General features: G+C 50.2%; 3 protein-coding genes across 3 annotated transcripts; all 3 read right to left on the bottom strand.

Moving 5' to 3' along the window:
- Nucleotides 1–5,365: 5,365 nt before the first annotated feature.
- LOC134810764 (putative exonuclease GOR) lies at nucleotides 5,366–7,384 on the bottom strand (the record flags this gene model as incomplete). The annotated part of the gene is made up of 1 exon (XM_063816802.1): nucleotides 5,366–7,384. A coding segment is annotated over exon 1 (2,019 nt), but the record flags the coding sequence as incomplete, so codon positions are not given.
- A 6,280-nt stretch (nucleotides 7,385–13,664) lies between these two features.
- On the bottom strand, nucleotides 13,665–15,683 carry LOC134810763 (putative exonuclease GOR; the record flags this gene model as incomplete). The annotated part of the gene is made up of 1 exon (XM_063816801.1): nucleotides 13,665–15,683. A coding segment is annotated over exon 1 (2,019 nt), but the record flags the coding sequence as incomplete, so codon positions are not given.
- A 6,280-nt stretch (nucleotides 15,684–21,963) lies between these two features.
- LOC134810762 (exonuclease GOR-like) lies at nucleotides 21,964–22,911 on the bottom strand (the record flags this gene model as incomplete). Its single annotated transcript, XM_063816800.1, has 1 exon — nucleotides 21,964–22,911. A coding segment is annotated over exon 1 (948 nt), but the record flags the coding sequence as incomplete, so codon positions are not given.
- Nucleotides 22,912–23,683: the final 772 nt, after the last annotated feature.

Here is a 23,683-nt window from a genome sequence, read left to right as displayed (position 1 = left end):
AACCACTGTGCCCAGATCAGCTGCAGTTACGACGAGAGCTATCAGTGGAAATTTTAAACAGGAGGGATCACGATCCTGACGCATCCCTCTGACAAATTGTAACCGGAAGTTGGAACATGGCTTTACCAATATGACCTCGAATGCAAAGCATCATCAAAGCGACGGCTACCGAGAGGTGGCAGTGGTCCAGTCAAAGGAAAAGGAGGCCAGTCAGGAGCCAACATCATGGCATCAGTGTTTTGGGACACTCAAGGCATTTTGCTTGTTGACTTTCTGAAGGGCCAAACATCTGCTTATTAGGAGAGTGTTCCGAGAAGCTTAGAGAAAGCTTTGGTAGAAACATGCTGGGAAAGTCTCACTAGATCCCTGTTCACCACCTCAGTGCTCTGCTCATTCCTCTCATCAAACAAGGGCAATTTTGTCAGTTTCAATGGGCAGTCCTTAGGAATGCACCTTACGGGCTGCTTTCATGCCTTCTAAATTCTTTTTGTTTCCTAATTATAAAAAGTCATCTTGCTTGGAAAGATGAGAGAAAGTCTGCTTGCCTTGCTTGGACAGATGAGAGATGAGATCCTCCTCTTCTCTCCCAGGACAGAATGGTCAGACTTGAGTTTCCTTTCTCCTCACTCTTCTCCTCCTTGAGGGAGGTGCTGTGCCGGACAGACCTGCTCCCGTGTCTAGACACGGGTAGACTCGTTGAAGATCCTCACAGGCAATCCTCCTTGGGGTCAAAGGGGAAGGATTTATTTCTTCAGGGCTCAGTAGTCCTCATCCTTACGCGCACCTTCACCAGCCCAGGGCGGGGTAGCGGAGGGTGAAAGGGCGTGGCTCACAGCCCGTTTCTTCCGCTCGGGCGTCTCCTGGGAGGAACCCTTGTCCAGTGAGCGGGTCTTCGTCTCCACCAAATTCCCTAGGGGGACACTTCTGGCAGCCCTTCTTGTTCAGCAGCTTACGGGGGTCAGGTGGACCTCTGCTAGTCACCAGCCTGAAGCCCTTACTCCATTTCAGCTATTTTTGCAGTTGCCTAGGTGACTTTTGAACCACATTACCCAGAACAGCCAACGGAGGAGGGGTGAGAAGAGTGGCCGTCTGGGTTTGCCGCATAGTGCTGCCTTAGAGGAGTGGTGCAGTCTTCGGTTGTGTGATACTTCACCTGGCTGATTTCTGGGAATGCCTCCACAAATTCGCTAAATTCAGTAGCTTTTGCCTTCCAAGATTCACCTGGTTGGTGTGTTGCACCCATTCACTAGTCATTTACATTAGGTATATCTCTTAATGCTATCCCTCCCCCTCCCCACGCCCATGACAGGCCCCGGTGTGTGATGTTCCCCTTTCTGTGTCCAAGCGTTCTCATACTTCAATTCCCACCTATGAATGAGAACATGCGGTGTTTGCTTTTTTTGTCCTTGCTATGGTATGCTAAGAATGATGGTTTCCAGCTTCATCCGTGTCCCTCCAAAGGGCATGAACTCATGCTTTTTCATGGCTGCATAGTATTCCATGGTGTATTTGTGCCACATTTTCTTAATCCAGTCTATCATTGATGGACATCTGGGTTGGTTCCAAGTCTTTGCTACTGTGAATGGTGCCGCAATAAACATACGTCTGCGTGTGTCCTTTTAGCAGCATGATTTCTAATCCTATGGGTATATATACCCAGTAATGGGATGGCTGGGTCAAAAGGTATTTCTATTTCGAGATCCTTGAGGATTCACCACACTATCTTCCACTACCGTTGAACTAGTTTACAGTCCCACCAACAGTGTAAAAGTGTTCCTATTTGTCCACTACCTCTCCAGCACCTGTTGTTTCCTGACGTTTTAATGATCGCTCTTCTACCTGGTGTGAGATGATATCTCATTGCGGATTTGATTTGCATTTCTCTGATGGCCAGTGTTGATGAGCATTTTTTCATGTGTCTGTTGGCTGCATAAATGTCTTCTTTTGAGAAGTGTCTCTTTATATCCTTCCCCCACTTGTTGATGGGCTTGTTTGGTTTCTCTTGTAACTCTGTTTGAGTTCTTAGTAGATTCTGGATATTAGCCCTTTGTCAGATGAGTAGATTGCAAAAATTTTCTCCCTTTCTGCAGGATGCCTGTTCACTCTCATGGGAGTTTCTTTAGCTGTGCAGAACGTCTTTAGTGTAATTAGATGCTGTTTGTCAATGTTGGCTTTCGTTGCCATTGCTTTTGGCGTTTTAGACATGAGGTCCTTGCCCATGCCTGTGTCCTCAATGGTATTGGCTGGGTTTTCTCCTAGGGTTTGTATGGTTTAAGATCTAACATTTAAGTCTTTCTTCTGTCTTGAATTAATTTTTGTACAAGGTGTAAGGAAGGGATCCGATTTCAGCTTTCGACATATGGCTAGCCTGTTTTCCCAGCACCATTTTTTAAATAGGGAATCCTTTCCCCATTTCTTGTTTTTCTCAGGTTTGTCAAAGATCAGATGGTTGTAGATGTGTCGTAATATTTCTGAGGGCTCTATTCTGTTCCATTGGTCTACGGTAACCAAAACGGCAACCGATAGCATGCTCTTTGGTTACTGTAGCCTTCTACTGTAGCTTGAAGTCGGACAGCTTGATGCCTCCATCGTTGTTCTTTTGGCTTAGGAATATGTTGGCAGTGGGGGCCGTTTTGTGGTTCCATATGAGCTTTAAAGCAGTTTTTTCCAGTTCTGTGAAGAAAGTCATTGGTAGTTTGATGGGGATGGCATTGAATCTATAATTTACCTTGGGCAGTATGGCCATTTTCACGATATTGATTCTTCCAATCCGTGATGGTGGAATATTCTTCCATTTGTTTGTCTCCTCTTTTAGTTCGTGGAGCAATGCTTGGTAGTTCTCCTTGAAGAGGTCCTTCACATCCCTTGTTAGTTGGATTCCTAGGCATTTTATTCTCTTTGAAGCAATTGTGAATGGGAGCTCACTCATGATTTGGCTCTCTGTTTGCCTGTTATTGGTTTATAAGAATGCTTGTGATTTTTGCACCTCGATTTTGTATCCTGAGACTTTGCTGAAGTTGCTTATCAGCTTAAGGAGATTTTGGGCTGAGATGATGGGGTTTTCTAAATATTCAATCATGTCATCTGCAAACAGGGACAATTTGACTTCCTCTTTTCCTAATTGATTTCCCTTTATTTCTTTCTCCTGCCTGATTGCCCTGGGCAGAAGTTCCAACACTATGTTGAATAGGAGTGGTGAGAGAGGGCATCCCTGTCTTGTGGCAGTTTGCAAAGGGAATGCTTCCACTTTTTGCCCATTCTGTATGATATTGGCTGTGGGTTTGCCCTAAATAGCCCTTATTATTTTGGGAGATGTCCCATCAATACCTAATTTATTGAGAGTTGTTGGCATGAAGGGCTGTTGAATTTTGTCAAAGGCCTTTTCTGCATCTGTTGAGATAATCACGCAGTTTCTGTCTTTGGTTCTGATTATATGCTGGATTATGTTTATTGTTTTGCATATGATGGACAAGCCTTGCATGTCAGGGATGAAGCCCACTTCATCATGATGGATAAGCCCTTTGATGTGCTGCTGGATTCGTTTTTCCGGTATTTTATGGAGGATTTTCCCATCGATGTTCCTCAGGGACATAGGCCTAAAATTCTCTTTTTGGGTTGTGTTTCTCTCAGGCTTTGGGATCAGGATGATGCCGGCCTCATGAAATGAGTGAGGGAGGATTCCCTCTTTTTCTGTTGATTGGAATAGTTTCAGAAGGCATGGTACCAGCTCCTCCTTGTCCTTCTGGTAGAATTCGGCTGTGAATCCGTCTGGTCCTGGAGTTTTATTGCTTGATAGGCTGTTAATTATTGCCTCAATTTCAGAGCCTGTTAGTGGTCTACTCAGGCATTCAACTTCTTCCTGGTTTACTCTGGGGAGGTTGTATGCGTCCAGGAATTTATCCATTTCTTCTAGGTTTTCTAGTTCATTAGCTTAGAGGTGCTGATAGTATTGTCTGATGGTAGTTTGTATTTCTGTGGGATCGGTGGTGATATCCCCTTTATCATTTTTTACTGCATCTGTTTGATTCTTCTTTCTTCTCTTGTTTCTTAGTCTTGCTAGTGCTCTATCAATTTTGTTGATCACTGCAAAAAACCCGCTCCTGGATTCATTGATTTGTTGAAGGGTTTATTGTGTCTCTATCTCCACCAGTTCTGCTCAGATCTTAGTTCTTTCTTCCCTTCTGCTAGTTTTTGAATGTGTTTGCTCTTGCTTCTCTCATTCTTTTAATGGTGATGTTAGGGTATGCATTTTTGATTTTTCCTGCTTTCTCTCGTGGGCAATTCGTGCTATAAATTTCCCTCTACCCACTGCTTTAAATGTGACCCAGAGATTCTGGTATGTTGTGCCTTTGTTTTCATTGGTTTCAGAGAATATCTTTCTTTCTGCCTTCATTTCGTTATGTACCCAGTACTCATTCAGGAGCAGGTTGTCCGGTTTCCATGCAGTTGAGCGGTTTTGAGTGAGTTTCTTTATCCTGACGTCTACTTTGATGGCAATGTGGTCTGAAAGACCGTTTGTAGTAATTTCTGTTATTTTACATTTACTGAGGAGTGCCTTACTTCCAACTATGTGGTCAATGTGGAAATAAGTGTGATGTGGTGCTGAGAAGCATGTATATTCTGTCGATTTGGGGTGGAGCGTTCTGTAGATGTCTCCTAGGTCCGCTTGGTGCAGAGCTGAGTTCAATTCCTGGATATCCTTTTTAGATTTCTGTCTCGTTGTTCTGTCTAATGTTTACAGAGGGCTGTTAAAGTTTCCCATTATTATGATGTGGGAGTCTAAGTCTCTTTTGATCACACTTTAAAGATCAAAAGGTAGAAGCGCAAAGACATTATCTGTGCAATATTAGAAACCTAATAAGTGGTGGAATTTGGCCTTGAACCCAGATATCTAACTCCAGAGCCTAAGTGCTTCACCCACCTCACTGTGGTGCCTCTCGAGAAAAACAGGTAAGCACACATTCAGAAAGCTGGTGGGCCGGGGGGCTGGCCTTGTACTCAGAGGCCATGGAAGTCCCACGTGGGGTGGCTAGTGGTGTAAGGACAGAGGTCTCGGATGGGCAGAGGGATGTGGACAGGCGCGAGGGGGCGCGGCAGGGACTCGGGGGACTGGGAGTGGCGGCTCGGTGCTGCGGGAGGCGATTAGTGGAAGGACAGAGGTCTGGGAAGGGCAGAGGGATGGGGACAGGCCCGAGGGTCCGCGGCAGGGATTCCGGGGGACTGGGAGTGGCCGGTTGGGGTTACTCTTGGCTTTTTGCCCTCTCCTGCCGTCGACTGCTCCGGTTTCTTTGGCCTTGCGGCGAGGTGGACAGGGTGAGCTCTCGGGACTGATGGCGGTTGTGGAAGGGGCCTGGGGCCAAGGACAGGCCAGGGCGGCGGGAGAGGCGGACCGGTGGCGTGGCTGGATCTGGGCACGCTGTCGGACCTTCCACATCACCAGCTGCAGGCAGGCGTTTGCGTCCTCGCTGGAGTTGTGGCCGTCCTGGCTGTCCTGGATGATCTGTCCCAGGTAGTCGGCCGCGAGATTCCTGAGGGAACGCTTGTAGGGGAAACCCAGGTAGTGCGGGAAGAGCACGGCCGTGTCCAGCACGGTGCTGTGGATGAGCTTCAGGGCCAGCAGATCGCTCTCCAGGCTGTGCCCGATGAGGATGGTTTGGGCGCTGAAAAAGCTCAGCAGGATGGCTTGCACTTGGGGCAAGGTGATGCTCGTCTTGGCGACGTCGGCCTCGGTGACTCCGGAAAACCTGGTGTTGTAGTCCACGATCTCGTTGTCGGGCTTGACGAAGGTGTCGTACACCACTCGCATGTCGGCGTCCACCACGGTGACGCGGGTCAGCTCTAGGCCATGCGTGGTGTAGCACATCTCACAGTCCAAGGCGTAGATTCCTGGATAAGCGTCTCTGGACAACTCTTTCTTGAAGGTCTCCACGAAGCCATCGAGGCTGTCCTTGCGGCCGTCCCGCACGTGCTGCTTTGCCACCTGGCAGCCCACAGAGCCAGGAGCAGCTGCACAGCAGGTGTACTGGCTAACCCGGCCTCCAGCCACCTGGCTCCAGCGGACCCGCCCCCAGTGATAATAACACAACTGGTCGCGTACACAGCGGCCCGAGGAGGACACCAGGTACTCGGTGCCACAACGGCAGCAGACCCTGCAGGAGGAGTCGCCGGGCCCCTTCCCCTGGCCAGTGAAGAGGACGGCGCCTCCGGGCCGCTCGGGGTGCGGGAAGGGGTAGCCGTTCTCCTTGAGCTGGTCCTGGCTGAGCAGGAACTCCTGGAGGCGGCTGTACAGGGCGGCCCTGCTGAGGCCCGGCATGGAGCTGGGGGTCAGGCCCTTCAGTCTCTTGAGGGTGTTCAGGACCACGTTCAGGTACCTGTTCTTGTTGGGGCTGCAGTCGTAGGCCACCTTCTCCTCGTTCAGCGCCTTCTCCACGGCCTCCTGCTTGGAGGCGCAGAACTTGAGACACTCTTCGGTGAACAGTTGGAGATAGCCTCGGCGGAGGACGGTGGGGACTTGGCACCCAGACCTTCGGAGGATAATAGGTTTCTTCAAACTCGGTAGGGATGGACGACGGACGATTCGCTTAGAGCTGATGGTGGTGGTGGTCTTGCATGCCATCCCTGACCTGTTGCGCGTCTTCCCTGGCTGTCTGCCTACCTTGGAGCCACTGGAGCGTTGGCTGCTGCTGGCCACCCGGGTTCTCTTGGCATCTGTGCAACCTGTGACCAAGCAAGGGCTGGAAGACTGGGCGATCGTCTTCCTCTTCCTGGGGGCTGAGATGCGGACTCCCGAGGGCCTCTCTGTCAGCCTTGGGGCGGCTGGCAAGCAGCAGGCCGATCCCCTCTGCGCAGGGAAGTAGGACGCCTCCGTCACCATCTTGAGATACGCTGGGGGCACCGCCGGACCCCTGTTCTGGGGCTCCGCCTGGATGTCCACAAATGCGGAGGCCTGGTTGTGCATCTGGGGCACCCGGAGCCCGAAGCTCTGGGCAGGCTGATGAGAGGGCAGGGGGAATTCTGGAGCCTCGAGGGCCGCCTCCTCGGCCACCTTCTTAGCTTCTGGGTATCCAGGTGGGAACCAGCAGGGAGCTGTGGCTCGCAACATCTTGCTGCCTTCGGGAGCACCGGCCTGGCTCTGCTCCGCTCCCAACTGGCGGCTTCTTGCCTCCAGGGCCGCCTCCTCGGCCACCTTCTTAGCTTCTGGGTATCCAGGTGGGAACCAGCAGGGAGCTGTGGCTCGCAACATCTTGCTGCCTTCGGGAGCACCGGCCTGGCTCTGCTCCGCTCCCAACTGGCGGCTTCTTGCCTCCAGGGCCGCCTCCTCGGCCACCTTCTTAGCTTCTGGGTATCCAGGTGGGAACCAGCAGGGAGCTGTGGCTCGCAACATCTTGCTGCCTTCGGGAGCACCGGCCTGGCTCTGCTCCTCTCCCAACTGGCGGCTTCAATGAGTGCCGCCGCCGCCACCCGTCGCCTTTATAGACGCACAGGGCAGAGTGGGTGGGACTTCTCCTTGATAGGTTGCTGCTTCCATCCAATCACACTGAGCCTCATCTTCCACCAGACTCCAGCTTGGGAATGCCTCAAGGGGTGCACTAATGGAATCAACTGGAACTCCTGGTTGCTAACCTTGGAGCTAGGTTGCTTTTCCTGAGTTAATTAACTGTCCCTGCAGGGCAGTCCTATCATGGCTACTGGAATTGGGCCACCTAGGATTCATTTCAGCGTCAGGGAGTTTGGTCAACTTGCTTGGGCCCACACAGCACCCCATGGAGCCAGGACTGGGCCAGCAGTCTGCTGCATGCTGCAGGGCAGGATCTCTCTGGGGTTGCGTTTCCCTGCTCTGTGCACTCCTCCGCTGAGGGCAAATTGAGGACAGGAAGTGGACCGCACCCACTTCTCTCCCACGACTTGGGCAATGTTCAACACAGGGGTTCTTCAAAAGGTTCATAGAAAATGCACATGGTGAAGAAACTATGCATGGGTTTCCACTGGTTTGCACTCAAATGAACTTGTCCGAACTTCTTATAACCTTTCTGAACTAGATCTAGTTTGAGGCACTGAGAAGGATGAGACATCCACTGAAAAGGACTCCTATCAGAGCAACATGAATTCCACGAAAATTGCAGCAAGAGCAAACATCAAATTTCTGGTGAAGCTTGGGTGGAAGAATGAAGAAATCATTGATGTTTTAACAAAAGCTTCTAAGGACACTACCCCAAAGAAATGAACTCTTTACGAATGTATAGCTTGTTTCAAGAAGAGGTGAGAAGATGTGGGAGATGAATCCTGCAGTGGCTGTGAAAACCACTGTGCCCAGATCAGCTGCAGTTACGACGAGAGCTATCAGTGGAAATTTTAAACAGGAGGGATCACGATCCTGACGCATCCCTCTGACAAATTGTAACCGGAAGTTGGAACATGGCTTTACCAATATGACCTCGAATGCAAAGCATCATCAAAGCGACGGCTACCGAGAGGTGGCAGTGGTCCAGTCAAAGGAAAAGGAGGCCAGTCAGGAGCCAACATCATGGCATCAGTGTTTTGGGACACTCAAGGCATTTTGCTTGTTGACTTTCTGAAGGGCCAAACATCTGCTTATTAGGAGAGTGTTCCGAGAAGCTTAGAGAAAGCTTTGGTAGAAACATGCTGGGAAAGTCTCACTAGATCCCTGTTCACCACCTCAGTGCTCTGCTCATTCCTCTCATCAAACAAGGGCAATTTTGTCAGTTTCAATGGGCAGTCCTTAGGAATGCACCTTACGGGCTGCTTTCATGCCTTCTAAATTCTTTTTGTTTCCTAATTATAAAAAGTTATCTTGCTTGGAAAGATGAGAGAAAGTCTGCTTGCCTTGCTTGGACAGATGAGAGATGAGATCCTCCTCTTCTCTCCCAGGACAGAATGGTCAGACTTGAGTTTCCTTTCTCCTCACTCTTCTCCTCCTTGAGGGAGGTGCTGTGCCGGACAGACCTGCTCCCGTGTCTAGACACGGGTAGACTCGTTGAAGATCCTCACAGGCAATCCTCCTTGGGGTCAAAGGGGAAGGATTTATTTCTTCAGGGCTCAGTAGTCCTCATCCTTACGCGCACCTTCACCAGCCCAGGGCGGGGTAGCGGAGGGTGAAAGGGCGTGGCTCACAGCCCGTTTCTTCCGCTCGGGCGTCTCCTGGGAGGAACCCTTGTCCAGTGAGCGGGTCTTCGTCTCCACCAAATTCCCTAGGGGGACACTTCTGGCAGCCCTTCTTGTTCAGCAGCTTACGGGGGTCAGGTGGACCTCTGCTAGTCACCAGCCTGAAGCCCTTACTCCATTTCAGCTATTTTTGCAGTTGCCTAGGTGACTTTTGAACCACATTACCCAGAACAGCCAACGGAGGAGGGGTGAGAAGAGTGGCCGTCTGGGTTTGCCGCATAGTGCTGCCTTAGAGGAGTGGTGCAGTCTTCGGTTGTGTGATACTTCACCTGGCTGATTTCTGGGAATGCCTCCACAAATTCGCTAAATTCAGTAGCTTTTGCCTTCCAAGATTCACCTGGTTGGTGTGTTGCACCCATTCACTAGTCATTTACATTAGGTATATCTCTTAATGCTATCCCTCCCCCTCCCCACGCCCATGACAGGCCCCGGTGTGTGATGTTCCCCTTTCTGTGTCCAAGCGTTCTCATACTTCAATTCCCACCTATGAATGAGAACATGCGGTGTTTGCTTTTTTTGTCCTTGCTATGGTATGCTAAGAATGATGGTTTCCAGCTTCATCCGTGTCCCTCCAAAGGGCATGAACTCATGATTTTTCATGGCTGCATAGTATTCCATGGTGTATTTGTGCCACATTTTCTTAATCCAGTCTATCATTGATGGACATCTGGGTTGGTTCCAAGTCTTTGCTACTGTGAATGGTGCCGCAATAAACATACGTCTGCGTGTGTGCTTTTAGCAGCATGATTTCTAATCCTATGGGTATATATACCCAGTAATGGGATGGCTGGGTCAAAAGGTATTTCTATTTCGAGATCCTTGAGGATTCACCACACTATCTTCCACTACCGTTGAACTAGTTTACAGTCCCACCAACAGTGTAAAAGTGTTCCTATTTGTCCACTACCTCTCCAGCACCTGTTGTTTCCTGACGTTTTAATGATCGCTCTTCTACCTGGTGTGAGATGATATCTCATTGGGGATTTGATTTGCATTTCTCTGATGGCCAGTGTTGATGAGCATTTTTTCATGTGTCTGTTGGCTGCATAAAAGTCTTCTTTAGAGAAGTGTCTCTTTATATCCTTCCCCCACTTGTTGATGGGCTTGTTTGGTTTCTCTTGTAACTCTGTTTGGGTTCTTAGTAGATTCTGGATATTAGCCCTTTGTCAGATGAGTAGATTGCAAAAATTTTCTCCCTTTCTGCAGGATGCCTGTTCACTCTCATGGGAGTTTCTTTAGCTGTGCAGAACGTCTTTAGTGTAATTAGATGCTGTTTGTCAATGTTGGCTTTCGTTGCCATTGCTTTTGGCGTTTTAGACATGAGGTCCTTGCCCATGCCTGTGTCCTCAATGGTATTGGCTGGGTTTTCTCCTAGGGTTTGTATGGTTTAAGATCTAACATTTAAGTCTTTCTTCTGTCTTGAATTAATTTTTGTACAAGGTGTAAGGAAGGGATCCGATTTCAGCTTTCGACATATGGCTAGCCTGTTTTCCCAGCACCATTTTTTAAATAGGGAATCCTTTCCCCATTTCTTGTTTTTCTCAGGTTTGTCAAAGATCAGATGGTTGTAGATGTGTCGTAATATTTCTGAGGGCTCTATTCTGTTCCATTGGTCTACGGTAACCAAAACGGCAACCGATAGCATGCTCTTTGGTTACTGTAGCCTTCTACTGTAGCTTGAAGTCGGACAGCTTGATGCCTCCATCGTTGTTCTTTTGGCTTAGGAATATGTTGGCAGTGGGGGCCGTTTTGTGGTTCCATATGAGCTTTAAAGCAGTTTTTTCCAGTTCTGTGAAGAAAGTCATTGGTAGTTTGATGGGGATGGCATTGAATCTATAATTTACCTTGGGCAGTATGGCCATTTTCACGATATTGATTCTTCCAATCCGTGATGGTGGAATATTCTTCCATTTGTTTGTCTCCTCTTTTAGTTCGTGGAGCAATGCTTGGTAGTTCTCCTTGAAGAGGTCCTTCACATCCCTTGTTAGTTGGATTCCTAGGCATTTTATTCTCTTTGAAGCAATTGTGAATGGGAGCTCACTCATGATTTGGCTCTCTGTTTGCCTCTTATTGGTGTATAAGAATGCTTGTGATTTTTGCACCTCGATTTTGTATCCTGAGACTTTGCTGAAGTTGCTTATCAGCTTAAGGAGATTTTGGGCTGAGACGATGGGGTTTTCTAAATATTCAATCATGTCATCTGCAAACAGGGACAATTTGACTTCCTCTTTTCCTAATTGATTTCCCTTTATTTCTTTCTCCTGCCTGATTGCCCTGGGCAGAACTTCCAACACTATGTTGAATAGGAGTGGTGAGAGAGGGCATCCCTGTCTTGTGGCAGTTTGCAAAGGGAATGCTTCCACTTTTTGCCCATTCTGTATGATATTGGCTGTGGGTTTGCCCTAAATAGCCCTTATTATTTTGGGAGATGTCCCATCAATACCTAATTTATTGAGAGTTGTTGGCATGAAGGGCTGTTGAATTTTGTCAAAGGCCTTTTCTGCATCTGTTGAGATAATCACGCAGTTTCTGTCTTTGGTTCTGATTATATGCTGGATTATGTTTATTGTTTTGCATATGATGGACAAGCCTTGCATGTCAGGGATGAAGCCCACTGCATCATGATGGATAAGCCCTTTGATGTGCTGCTGGATTCGTTTTTCCGGTATTTTAGGGAGGATTTTCCCATCGATGTTCCTCAGGGACATAGGCCTAAAATTCTCTTTTTGGGTTGTGTTTCTCTCAGGCTTTGGGATCAGGATGATGCCGGCCTCATGAAATGAGTGAGGGAGGATTCCCTCTTTTTCTGTTGATTGGAATAGTTTCAGAAGGCATGGTACCAGCTCCTCCTTGTCCTTCTGGTAGAATTCGGCTGTGAATCCGTCTGGTCCTGGAGTTTTATTGCTTGATAGGCTGTTAATTATTGCCTCAATTTCAGAGCCTGTTAGTGGTCTACTCAGGCATTCAACTTCTTCCTGGTTTACTCTGGGGAGGTTGTATGCGTCCAGGAATTTATCCATTTCTTCTAGGTTTTCTAGTTCATTAGCTTAGAGGTGCTGATAGTATTGTCTGATGGTAGTTTGTATTTCTGTGGGATCGGTGGTGATATCCCCTTTATCATTTTTTACTGCATCTGTTTGATTCTTCTTTCTTCTCTTGTTTCTTAGTCTTGCTAGTGCTCTATCAATTTTGTTGATCACTGCAAAAAACCCGCTCCTGGATTCATTGATTTGTTGAAGGGTTTATTGTGTCTCTATCTCCACCAGTTCTGCTCAGATCTTAGTTCTTTCTTCCCTTCTGCTAGTTTTTGAATGTGTTTGCTCTTGCTTCTCTCATTCTTTTAATGGTGATGTTAGGGTATGCATTTTTGATTTTTCCTGCTTTCTCTCGTGGGCAATTCGTGCTATAAATTTCCCTCTACCCACTGCTTTAAATGTGACCCAGAGATTCTGGTATGTTGTGCCTTTGTTTTCATTGGTTTCAGAGAATATCTTTCTTTCTGCCTTCATTTCGTTATGTACCCAGTACTCATTCAGGAGCAGGTTGTCCGGTTTCCATGCAGTTGAGCGGTTTTGAGTGAGTTTCTTTATCCTGAGGTCTACTTTGATTGCAATGTGGTCTGAAAGACCGTTTGTAGTAATTTCTGTTATTTTACATTTACTGAGGAGTGCCTTACTTCCAACTATGTGGTCAATGTGGAAATAAGTGTGATGTGGTGCTGAGAAGCATGTATATTCTGTCGATTTGGGGTGGAGCGTTCTGTAGATGTCTCCTAGGTCCGCTTGGTGCAGAGCTGAGTTCAATTCCTGGATATCCTTTTTAGATTTCTGTCTCGTTGTTCTGTCTAATGTTTACAGAGGGCTGTTAAAGTTTCCCATTATTATGATGTGGGAGTCTAAGTCTCTTTTGATCACACTTTAAAGATCAAAAGGTAGAAGCGCAAAGACATTATCTGTGCAATATTAGAAACCTAATAAGTGGTGGAATTTGGCCTTGAACCCAGATATCTAACTCCAGAGCCTAAGTGCTTCACCCACCTCACTGTGGTGCCTCTCGAGAAAAACAGGTAAGCACACATTCAGAAAGCTGGTGGGCCGGGGGGCTGGCCTTGTACTCAGAGGCCATGGAAGTCCCACTTGGGGTGGCTAGTGGTGTAAGGACAGAGGTCTCGGATGGGCAGAGTGATGTAGACAGGCGCGAGGGGGCGCGGCAGGGACTCGGGGGACTGGGAGTGGCGGCTCGGTGCTGCGGGAGGCGATTAGTGGAAGGACAGAGGTCTGGGAAGGGCAGAGGGATGGGGACAGGCCCGAGGGTCCGCGGCAGGGATTCCGGGGGACTGGGAGTGGCCGGTTGGGGTTACTCTTGGCTTTTTGCCCTCTCCTGCCGTCGACTGCTCCGGTTTCTTTGGCCTTGCGGCGAGGTGGACAGGGTGAGCTCTCGGGACTGATGGCGGTTGTGGAAGGGGCCTGGGGCCAAGGACAGGCCAGGGCGGCGGGAGAGGCGGACCGGTGGCGTGGCTGGATCTGGGCACGCTGTCGGACCTTCCACATCACCAGCTGCAGGCAGGCGTTTGCGTCCTCGCTGGAGTTGTGGCCGTCCTGGCTGTCCTGGATGATCTGTCCCAGGTAGTCGGCCGCGAGATTCCTGAGGGAACGCTTGTAGGGGAAACCCAGGTAGTGCGGGAAGAGCACGGCCGTGTCCAGCACGGTGCTGTGGATGAGCTTCAGGGCCAGCAGATCGCTCTCCAGGCTGTGCCCGATGAGGATGGTTTGGGCGCTGAAAAAGCTCAGCAGGATGGCTTGCACTTGGGGCAAGGTGATGCTCGTCTTGGCGACGTCGGCCTCGGTGACTCCGGAAAACCTGGTGTTGTAGTCCACGATCTCGTTGTCGGGCTTGACGAAGGTGTCGTACACCACTCGCATGTCGGCGTCCACCACGGTGACGCGGGTCAGCTCTAGGCCATGCGTGGTGTAGCACATCTCACAGTCCAAGGCGTAGATTCCTGGATAAGCGTCTCTGGACAACTCTTTCTTGAAGGTCTCCACGAAGCCATCGAGGCTGTCCTTGCGGCCGTCCTGCACGTGCTGCTTTGCCACCTGGCAGCCCACAGAGCCAGGAGCAGCTGCACAGCAGGTGTACTGGCTAACCCGGCCTCCAGCCACCTGGCTCCAGCGGACCCGCCCCCAGTGATAATAACACAACTGGTCGCGTACACAGCGGCCCGAGGAGGACACCAGGTACTCGGTGCCACAACGGCAGCAGACCCTGCAGGAGGAGTCGCCGGGCCCCTTCCCCTGGCCAGTGAAGAGGACGGCGCCTCCGGGCCGCTCGGGGTGCGGGAAGGGGTAGCCGTTCTCCTTGAGCTGGTCCTGGCTGAGCAGGAACTCCTGGAGGCGGCTGTACAGGGCGGCCCTGCTGAGGCCCGGCATGGAGCTGGGGGTCAGGCCCTTCAGTCTCTTGAGGGTGTTCAGGACCACGTTCAGGTACCTGTTCTTGTTGGGGCTGCAGTCGTAGGCCACCTTCTCCTCGTTCAGCGCCTTCTCCACGGCCTCCTGCTTGGAGGCGCAGAACTTGAGACACTCTTCGGTGAACAGTTGGAGATAGCCTCGGCGGAGGACGGTGGGGACTTGGCACCCAGACCTTCGGAGGATAATAGGTTTCTTCAAACTCGGTAGGGATGGACGACGGACGATTCGCTTAGAGCTGATGGTGGTGGTGGTCTTGCATGCCATCCCTGACCTGTTGCGCGTCTTCCCTGGCTGTCTGCCTACCTTGGAGCCACTGGAGCGTTGGCTGCTGCTGGCCACCCGGGTTCTCTTGGCATCTGTGCAACCTGTGACCAAGCAAGGGCTGGAAGACTGGGCGATCGTCTTCCTCTTCCTGGGGGCTGAGATGCGGACTCCCGAGGGCCTCTCTGTCAGCCTTGGGGCGGCTGGCAAGCAGCAGGCCGATCCCCTCTGCGCAGGGAAGTAGGAGGCCTCCGTCACCATCTTGAGATACGCTGGGGGCACCGCCGGACCCCTGTTCTGGGGCTCCGCCTGGATGTCCACAAATGCGGAGGCCTGGTTGTGCATCTGGGGCACCCGGAGCCCGAAGCTCTGGGCAGGCTGATGAGAGGGCAGGGGGAATTCTGGAGCCTCGAGGGCCGCCTCCTCGGCCACCTTCTTAGCTTCTGGGTATCCAGGTGGGAACCAGCAGGGAGCTGTGGCTCGCAACATCTTGCTGCCTTCGGGAGCACCGGCCTGGCTCTGCTCCGCTCCCAACTGGCGGCTTCTTGCCTCCAGGGCCGCCTCCTCGGCCACCTTCTTAGCTTCTGGGTATCCAGGTGGGAACCAGCAGGGAGCTGTGGCTCGCAACATCTTGCTGCCTTCGGGAGCACCGGCCTGGCTCTGCTCCGCTCCCAACTGGCGGCTTCTTGCCTCCAGGGCCGCCTCCTCGGCCACCTTCTTAGCTTCTGGGTATCCAGGTGGGAACCAGCAGGGAGCTGTGGCTCGCAACATCTTGCTGCCTTCGGGAGCACCGGCCTGGCTCTGCTCCTCTCCCAACTGGCGGCTTCAATGAGTGCCGCCGCCGCCACCCGTCGCCTTTATAGACGCACAGGGCAGAGTGGGTGGGACTTCTCCTTGATAGGTTGCTGCTTCCATCCAATCACACTGAGCCTCATCTTCCACCAGACTCCAGCTTGGGAATGCCTCAAGGGGTGCACTAATGGAATCAACTGGAACTCCTGGTTGCTAACCTTGGAGCTAGGTTGCTTTTCCTGAGTTAATTAACTGTCCCTGCAGGGCAGTCCTATCATGGCTACTGGAATTGGGCCACCTAGGATTCATTTCAGCATAAGGGAGTTTGGTCAACTTGCTTGGGCCCACACAGCACCCCATGGAGCCAGGACTGGGCCAGCAGTCTGCTGCATGCTGCAGGGCAGGATCTCTCTGGGGTTGCGTTTCCCTGCTCTGTGCACTCCTCCGCTGAGGGCAAATTGAGGACAGGAAGTGGACCGCACCCACTTCTCTCCCACGACTTGGGCAATGTTCAACACAGGGGTTCTTCAAAAGGTTCATAGAAAATGCACATGGTGAAGAAACTATGCATGGGTTTCCACTGGTTTGCACTCAAATGAACTTGTCCGAACTTCTTATAACCTTTCTGAACTAGATCTAGTTTGAGGCACTGAGAAGGATGAGACATCCACTGAAAAGGACTCCTATCAGAGCAACATGAATTCCACGAAAATTGCAGCAAGAGCAAACATCAAATTTCTGGTGAAGCTTGGGTGGAAGAATGAAGAAATCATTGATGTTTTAACAAAAGCTTCTAAGGACACTACCCCAAAGAAATGAACTCTTTACGAATGTATAGCTTGTTTCAAGAAGAGGTGAGAAGATGTGGGAGATGAATCCTGCAGTGGCTGTGAAAACCACTGTGCCCAGATCAGCTGCAGTTACGACGAGAGCTATCAGTGGAAATTTTAAACAGGAGGGATCACGATCCTGACGCATCCCTCTGACAAATTGTAACCGGAAGTTGGAACATGGCTTTACCAATATGACCTCGAATGCAAAGCATCATCAAAGCGACGGCTACCGAGAGGTGGCAGTGGTCCAGTCAAAGGAAAAGGAGGCCAGTCAGGAGCCAACATCATGGCATCAGTGTTTTGGGACACTCAAGGCATTTTGCTTGTTGACTTTCTGAAGGGCCAAACATCTCCTTATTAGGAGAGTGTTCCGAGAAGCTTAGAGAAAGCTTTGGTAGAAACATGCTGGGAAAGTCTCACTAGATCCCTGTTCACCACCTCAGTGCTCTGCTCATTCCTCTCATCAAACAAGGGCAATTTTGTCAGTTTCAATGGGCAGTCCTTAGGAATGCACCTTACGGGCTGCTTTCATGCCTTCTAAATTCTTTTTGTTTCCTAATTATAAAAAGTCATCTTGCTTGGAAAGATGAGAGAAAGTCTGCTTGCCTTGCTTGGACAGATGAGAGATGAGATCCTCCTCTTCTCTCCCAGGACAGAATGGTCAGACTTGAGTTTCCTTTCTCCTCACTCTTCTCCTCCTTGAGGGAGGTGCTGTGCCGGACAGACCTGCTCCCGTGTCTAGACACGGGTAGACTCGTTGAAGATCCTCACAGGCAATCCTCCTTGGGGTCAAAGGGGAAGGATTTATTTCTTCAGGGCTCAGTAGTCCTCATCCTTACGCGCACCTTCACCAGCCCAGGGCGGGGTAGCGGAGGGTGAAAGGGCGTGGCTCACAGCCCGTTTCTTCCGCTCGGGCGTCTCCTGGGAGGAACCCTTGTCCAGTGAGCGGGTCTTCGTCTCCACCAAATTCCCTAGGGGGACACTTCTGGCAGCCCTTCTTGTTCAGCAGCTTACGGGGGTCAGGTGGACCTCTGCTAGTCACCAGCCTGAAGCCCTTACTCCATTTCAGCTATTTTTGCAGTTGCCTAGGTGACTTTTGAACCACATTACCCAGAACAGCCAACGGAGGAGGGGTGAGAAGAGTGGCCGTCTGGGTTTGCCGCATAGTGCTGCCTTAGAGGAGTGGTGCAGTCTTCGGTTGTGTGATACTTCACCTGGCTGATTTCTGGGAATGCCTCCACAAATTCGCTAAATTCAGTAGCTTTTGCCTTCCAAGATTCACCTGGTTGGTGTGTTGCACCCATTCACTAGTCATTTACATTAGGTATATCTCTTAATGCTATCCCTCCCCCTCCCCACGCCCATGACAGGCCCCGGTGTGTGATGTTCCCCTTTCTGTGTCCAAGCGTTCTCATACTTCAATTCCCACCTATGAATGAGAACATGCGGTGTTTGCTTTTTTTGTCCTTGCTATGGTATGCTAAGAATGATGGTTTCCAGCTTCATCCGTGTCCCTCCAAAGGGCATGAACTCATGATTTTTCATGGCTGCATAGTATTCCATGGTGTATTTGTGCCACATTTTCTTAATCCAGTCTATCATTGATGGACATCTGGGTTGGTTCCAAGTCTTTGCTACTGTGAATGGTGCCGCAATAAACATACGTCTGCGTGTGTCCTTTTAGCAGCATGATTTCTAATCCTATGGGTATATATACCCAGTAATGGGATGGCTGGGTCAAAAGGTATTTCTATTTCGAGATCCTTGAGGATTCACCACACTATCTTCCACTACCGTTGAACTAGTTTACAGTCCCACCAACAGTGTAAAAGTGTTCCTATTTGTCCACTACCTCTCCAGCACCTGTTGTTTCCTGACGTTTTAATGATCGCTCTTCTACCTGGTGTGAGATGATATCTCATTGCGGATTTGATTTGCATTTCTCTGATGGCCAGTGTTGATGAGCATTTTTTCATGTGTCTGTTGGCTGCATAAAAGTCTTCTTTAGAGAAGTGTCTCTTTATATCCTTCCCCCACTTGTTGATGGGCTTGTTTGGTTTCTCTTGTAACTCTGTTTGGGTTCTTAGTAGATTCTGGATATTAGCCCTTTGTCAGATGAGTAGATTGCAAAAATTTTCTCCCTTTCTGCAGGATGCCTGTTCACTCTCATGGGAGTTTCTTTAGCTGTGCAGAACGTCTTTAGTGTAATTAGATGCTGTTTGTCAATGTTGGCTTTCGTTGCCATTGCTTTTGGCGTTTTAGACATGAGGTCCTTGCCCATGCCTGTGTCCTCAATGGTATTGGCTGGGTTTTCTCCTAGGGTTTGTATGGTTTAAGATCTAACATTTAAGTCTTTCTTCTGTCTTGAATTAATTTTTGTACAAGGTGTAAGGAAGGGATCCGATTTCAGCTTTCGACATATGGCTAGCCTGTTTTCCCAGCACCATTTTTTAAATAGGGAATCCTTTCCCCATTTCTTGTTTTTGTCAGGTTTGTCAAAGATCAGATGGTTGTAGATGTGTCGTAATATTTCTGAGGGCTCTATTCTGTTCCATTGGTCTACGGTAACCAAAACGGCAACCGATAGCATGCTCTTTGGTTACTGTAGCCTTCTACTGTAGCTTGAAGTCGGACAGCTTGATGCCTCCATCGTTGTTCTTTTGGCTTAGGAATATGTTGGCAGTGGGGGCCGTTTTGTGGTTCCATATGAGCTTTAAAGCAGTTTTTTCCAGTTCTGTGAAGAAAGTCATTGGTAGTTTGATGGGGATGGCATTGAATCTATAATTTACCTTGGGCAGTATGGCCATTTTCACGATATTGATTCTTCCAATCCGTGATGGTGGAATATTCTTCCATTTGTTTGTCTCCTCTTTTAGTTCGTGGAGCAATGCTTGGTAGTTCTCCTTGAAGAGGTCCTTCACATCCCTTGTTAGTTGGATTCCTAGGCATTTTATTCTCTTTGAAGCAATTGTGAATGGGAGCTCACTCATGATTTGGCTCTCTGTTTGCCTGTTATTGGTTTATAAGAAGGCTTGTGATTTTTGCACCTCGATTTTGTATCCTGAGACTTTGCTGAAGTTGCTTATCAGCTTAAGGAGATTTTGGGCTGAGACGATGGGGTTTTCTAAATATTCAATCATGTCATCTGCAAACAGGGACAATTTGACTTCCTCTTTTCCTAATTGATTTCCCTTTATTTCTTTCTCCTGCCTGATTGCCCTGGGCAGAAGTTCCAACACTATGTTGAATAGGAGTGGTGAGAGAGGGCATCCCTGTCTTGTGGCAGTTTGCAAAGGGAATGCTTCCACTTTTTGCCCATTCTGTATGATATTGGCTGTGGGTTTGCCCTAAATAGCCCTTATTATTTTGGGAGATGTCCCATCAATACCTAATTTATTGAGAGTTGTTGGCATGAAGGGCTGTTGAATTTTGTCAAAGGCCTTTTCTGCATCTGTTGAGATAATCACGCAGTTTCTGTCTTTGGTTCTGATTATATGCTGGATTATGTTTATTGTTTTGCATATGATGGACAAGCCTTGCATGTCAGGGATGAAGCCCACTTCATCATGATGGATAAGCCCTTTGATGTGCTGCTGGATTCGTTTTTCCGGTATTTTATGGAGGATTTTCCCATCGATGTTCCTCAGGGACATAGGCCTAAAATTCTCTTTTTGGGTTGTGTTTCTCTCAGGCTTTGGGATCAGGATGATGCCGGCCTCATGAAATGAGTGAGGGAGGATTCCCTCTTTTTCTGTTGATTGGAATAGTTTCAGAAGGCATGGTACCAGCTCCTCCTTGTCCTTCTGGTAGAATTCGGCTGTGAATCCGTCTGGTCCTGGAGTTTTATTGCTTGATAGGCTGTTAATTATTGCCTCAATTTCAGAGCCTGTTAGTGGTCTACTCAGGCATTCAACTTCTTCCTGGTTTACTCTGGGGAGGTTGTATGCGTCCAGGAATTTATCCATTTCTTCTAGGTTTTCTAGTTCATTAGCTTAGAGGTGCTGATAGTATTGTCTGATGGTAGTTTGTATTTCTGTGGGATCGGTGGTGATATCCCCTTTATCATTTTTTACTGCATCTGTTTGATTCTTCTTTCTTCTCTTGTTTCTTAGTCTTGCTAGTGCTCTATCAATTTTGTTGATCACTGCAAAAAACCCGCTCCTGGATTCATTGATTTGTTGAAGGGTTTATTGTGTCTCTATCTCCACCAGTTCTGCTCAGATCTTAGTTCTTTCTTCCCATCTGCTAGTTTTTGAATGTGTTTGCTCTTGCTTCTCTCATTCTTTTAATGGTGATGTTAGGGTATGCATTTTTGATTTTTCCTGCTTTCTCTCGTGGGCAATTCGTGCTATAAATTTCCCTCTACCCACTGCTTTAAATGTGACCCAGAGATTCTGGTATGTTGTGCCTTTGTTTTCATTGGTTTCAGAGAATATCTTTCTTTCTGCCTTCATTTCGTTATGTACCCAGTACTCATTCAGGAGCAGGTTGTCCGGTTTCCATGCAGTTGAGCGGTTTTGAGTGAGTTTCTTTATCCTGACGTCTACTTTGATGGCAATGTGGTCTGAAAGACCGTTTGTAGTAATTTCTGTTATTTTACATTTACTGAGGAGTGCCTTACTTCCAACTATGTGGTCAATGTGGAAATAAGTGTGATGTGGTGCTGAGAAGCATGTATATACTGTCGATTTGGGGTGGAGCGTTCTGTAGATGTCTCCTAGGTCCGCTTGGTGCAGAGCTGAGTTCAATTCCTGGATATCCTTTTTAGATTTCTGTCTCGTTGTTCTGTCTAATGTTTACAGAGGGCTGTTAAAGTTTCCCATTATTATGATGTGGGAGTCTAAGTCTCTTTTGATCACACTTTAAAGATCAAAAGGTAGAAGCGCAAAGACATTATCTGTGCAATATTAGAAACCTAATAAGTGGTGGAATTTGGCCTTGAACCCAGATATCTAACTCCAGAGCCTAAGTGCTTCACCCACCTCACTGTGGTGCCTCTCGAGAAAAACAGGTAAGCACACATTCAGAAAGCTGGTGGGCCGGGGGGCTGGCCTTGTACTCAGAGGCCATGGAAGTCCCACGTGGGGTGGCTAGTGGTGTAAGGACAGAGGTCTCGGATGGGCAGAGGGATGTGGACAGGCGCGAGGGGGCGCGGCAGGGACTCGGGGGACTGGGAGTGGCGGCTCGGTGCTGCGGGAGGCGATTAGTGGAAGGACAGAGGTCTGGGAAGGGCAGAGGGATGGGGACAGGCCCGAGGGTCCGCGGCAGGGATTCCGGGGGACTGGGAGTGGCCGGTTGGGGTTACTCTTGGCTTTTTGCCCTCTCCTGCCGTCGACTGCTCCGGTTTCTTTGGCCTTGCGGCGAGGTGGACAGGGTGAGCTCTCGGGACTGATGGCGGTTGTGGAAGGGGCCTGGGGCCAAGGACAGGCCAGGGCGGCGGGAGAGGCGGACCGGTGGCGTGGCTGGATCTGGGCACGCTGTCGGACCTTCCACATCACCAGCTGCAGGCAGGCGTTTGCGTCCTCGCTGGAGTTGTGGCCGTCCTGGCTGTCCTGGATGATCTGTCCCAGGTAGTCGGCCGCGAGATTCCTGAGGGAACGCTTGTAGGGGAAACCCAGGTAGTGCGGGAAGAGCACGGCCGTGTCCAGCACGGTGCTGTGGATGAGCTTCAGGGCCAGCAGATCGCTCTCCAGGCTGTGCCCGATGAGGATGGTTTGGGCGCTGAAAAAGCTCAGCAGGATGGCTTGCACTTGGGGCAAGGTGATGCTCGTCTTGGCGACGTCGGCCTCGGTGACTCCGGAAAACCTGGTGTTGTAGTCCACGATCTCGTTGTCGGGCTTGACGAAGGTGTCGTACACCACTCGCATGTCGGCGTCCACCACGGTGACGCGGGTCAGCTCTAGGCCATGCGTGGTGTAGCACATCTCACAGTCCAAGGCGTAGATTCCTGGATAAGCGTCTCTGGACAACTCTTTCTTGAAGGTCTCCACGAAGCCATCGAGGCTGTCCTTGCGGCCGTCCCGCACGTGCTGCTTTGCCACCTGGCAGCCCACAGAGCCAGGAGCAGCTGCACAGCAGGTGTACTGGCTAACCCGGCCTCCAGCCACCTGGCTCCAGCGGACCCGCCCCCAGTGATAATAACACAACTGGTCGCGTACACAGCGGCCCGAGGAGGACACCAGGTACTCGGTGCCACAACGGCAGCAGACCCTGCAGGAGGAGTCGCCGGGCCCCTTCCCCTGGCCAGTGAAGAGGACGGCGCCTCCGGGCCGCTCGGGGTGCGGGAAGGGGTAGCCGTTCTCCTTGAGCTGGTCCTGGCTGAGCAGGAACTCCTGGAGGCGGCTGTACAGGGCGGCCCTGCTGAGGCCCGGCATGGAGCTGGGGGTCAGGCCCTTCAGTCTCTTGAGGGTGTTCAGGACCACGTTCAGGTACCTGTTCTTGTTGGGGCTGCAGTCGTAGGCCACCTTCTCCTCGTTCAGCGCCTTCTCCACGGCCTCCTGCTTGGAGGCGCAGAACTTGAGACACTCTTCGGTGAACAGTTGGAGATAGCCTCGGCGGAGGACGGTGGGGACTTGGCACCCAGACCTTCCGAGGATAATAGGTTTCTTCAAACTCGGTAGGGATGGACGACGGACGATTCGCTTAGAGCTGATGGTGGTGGTGGTCTTGCATGCCATCCCTGACCTGTTGCGCGTCTTCCCTGGCTGTCTGCCTACCTTGGAGCCACTGGAGCGTTGGCTGCTGCTGGCCACCCGGGTTCTCTTGGCATCTGTGCAACCTGTGACCAAGCAAGGGCTGGAAGACTGGGCGATCGTCTTCCTCTTCCTGGGGGCTGAGATGCGGACTCCCGAGGGCCTCTCTGTCAGCCTTGGGGCGGCTGGCAAGCAGCAGGCCGATCCCCTCTGCGCAGGGAAGTAGGACGCCTCCGTCACCATCTTGAGATACGCTGGGGGCACCGCCGGACCCCTGTTCTGGGGCTCCGCCTGGATGTCCACAAATGCGGAGGCCTGGTTGTGCATCTGGGGCACCCGGAGCCCGAAGCTCTGGGCAGGCTGATGAGAGGGCAGGGGGAATTCTGGAGCCTCGAGGGCCGCCTCCTCGGCCACCTTCTTAGCTTCTGGGTATCCAGGTGGGAACCAGCAGGGA

This window comes from Pan troglodytes, chromosome 7 (assembly GCF_028858775.2).
Source record: "Pan troglodytes isolate AG18354 chromosome 7, NHGRI_mPanTro3-v2.0_pri, whole genome shotgun sequence".
NCBI lineage: Eukaryota > Metazoa > Chordata > Mammalia > Primates > Hominidae > Pan > Pan troglodytes.
This window is presented reverse-complemented; position numbering and strand designations above follow the sequence as displayed.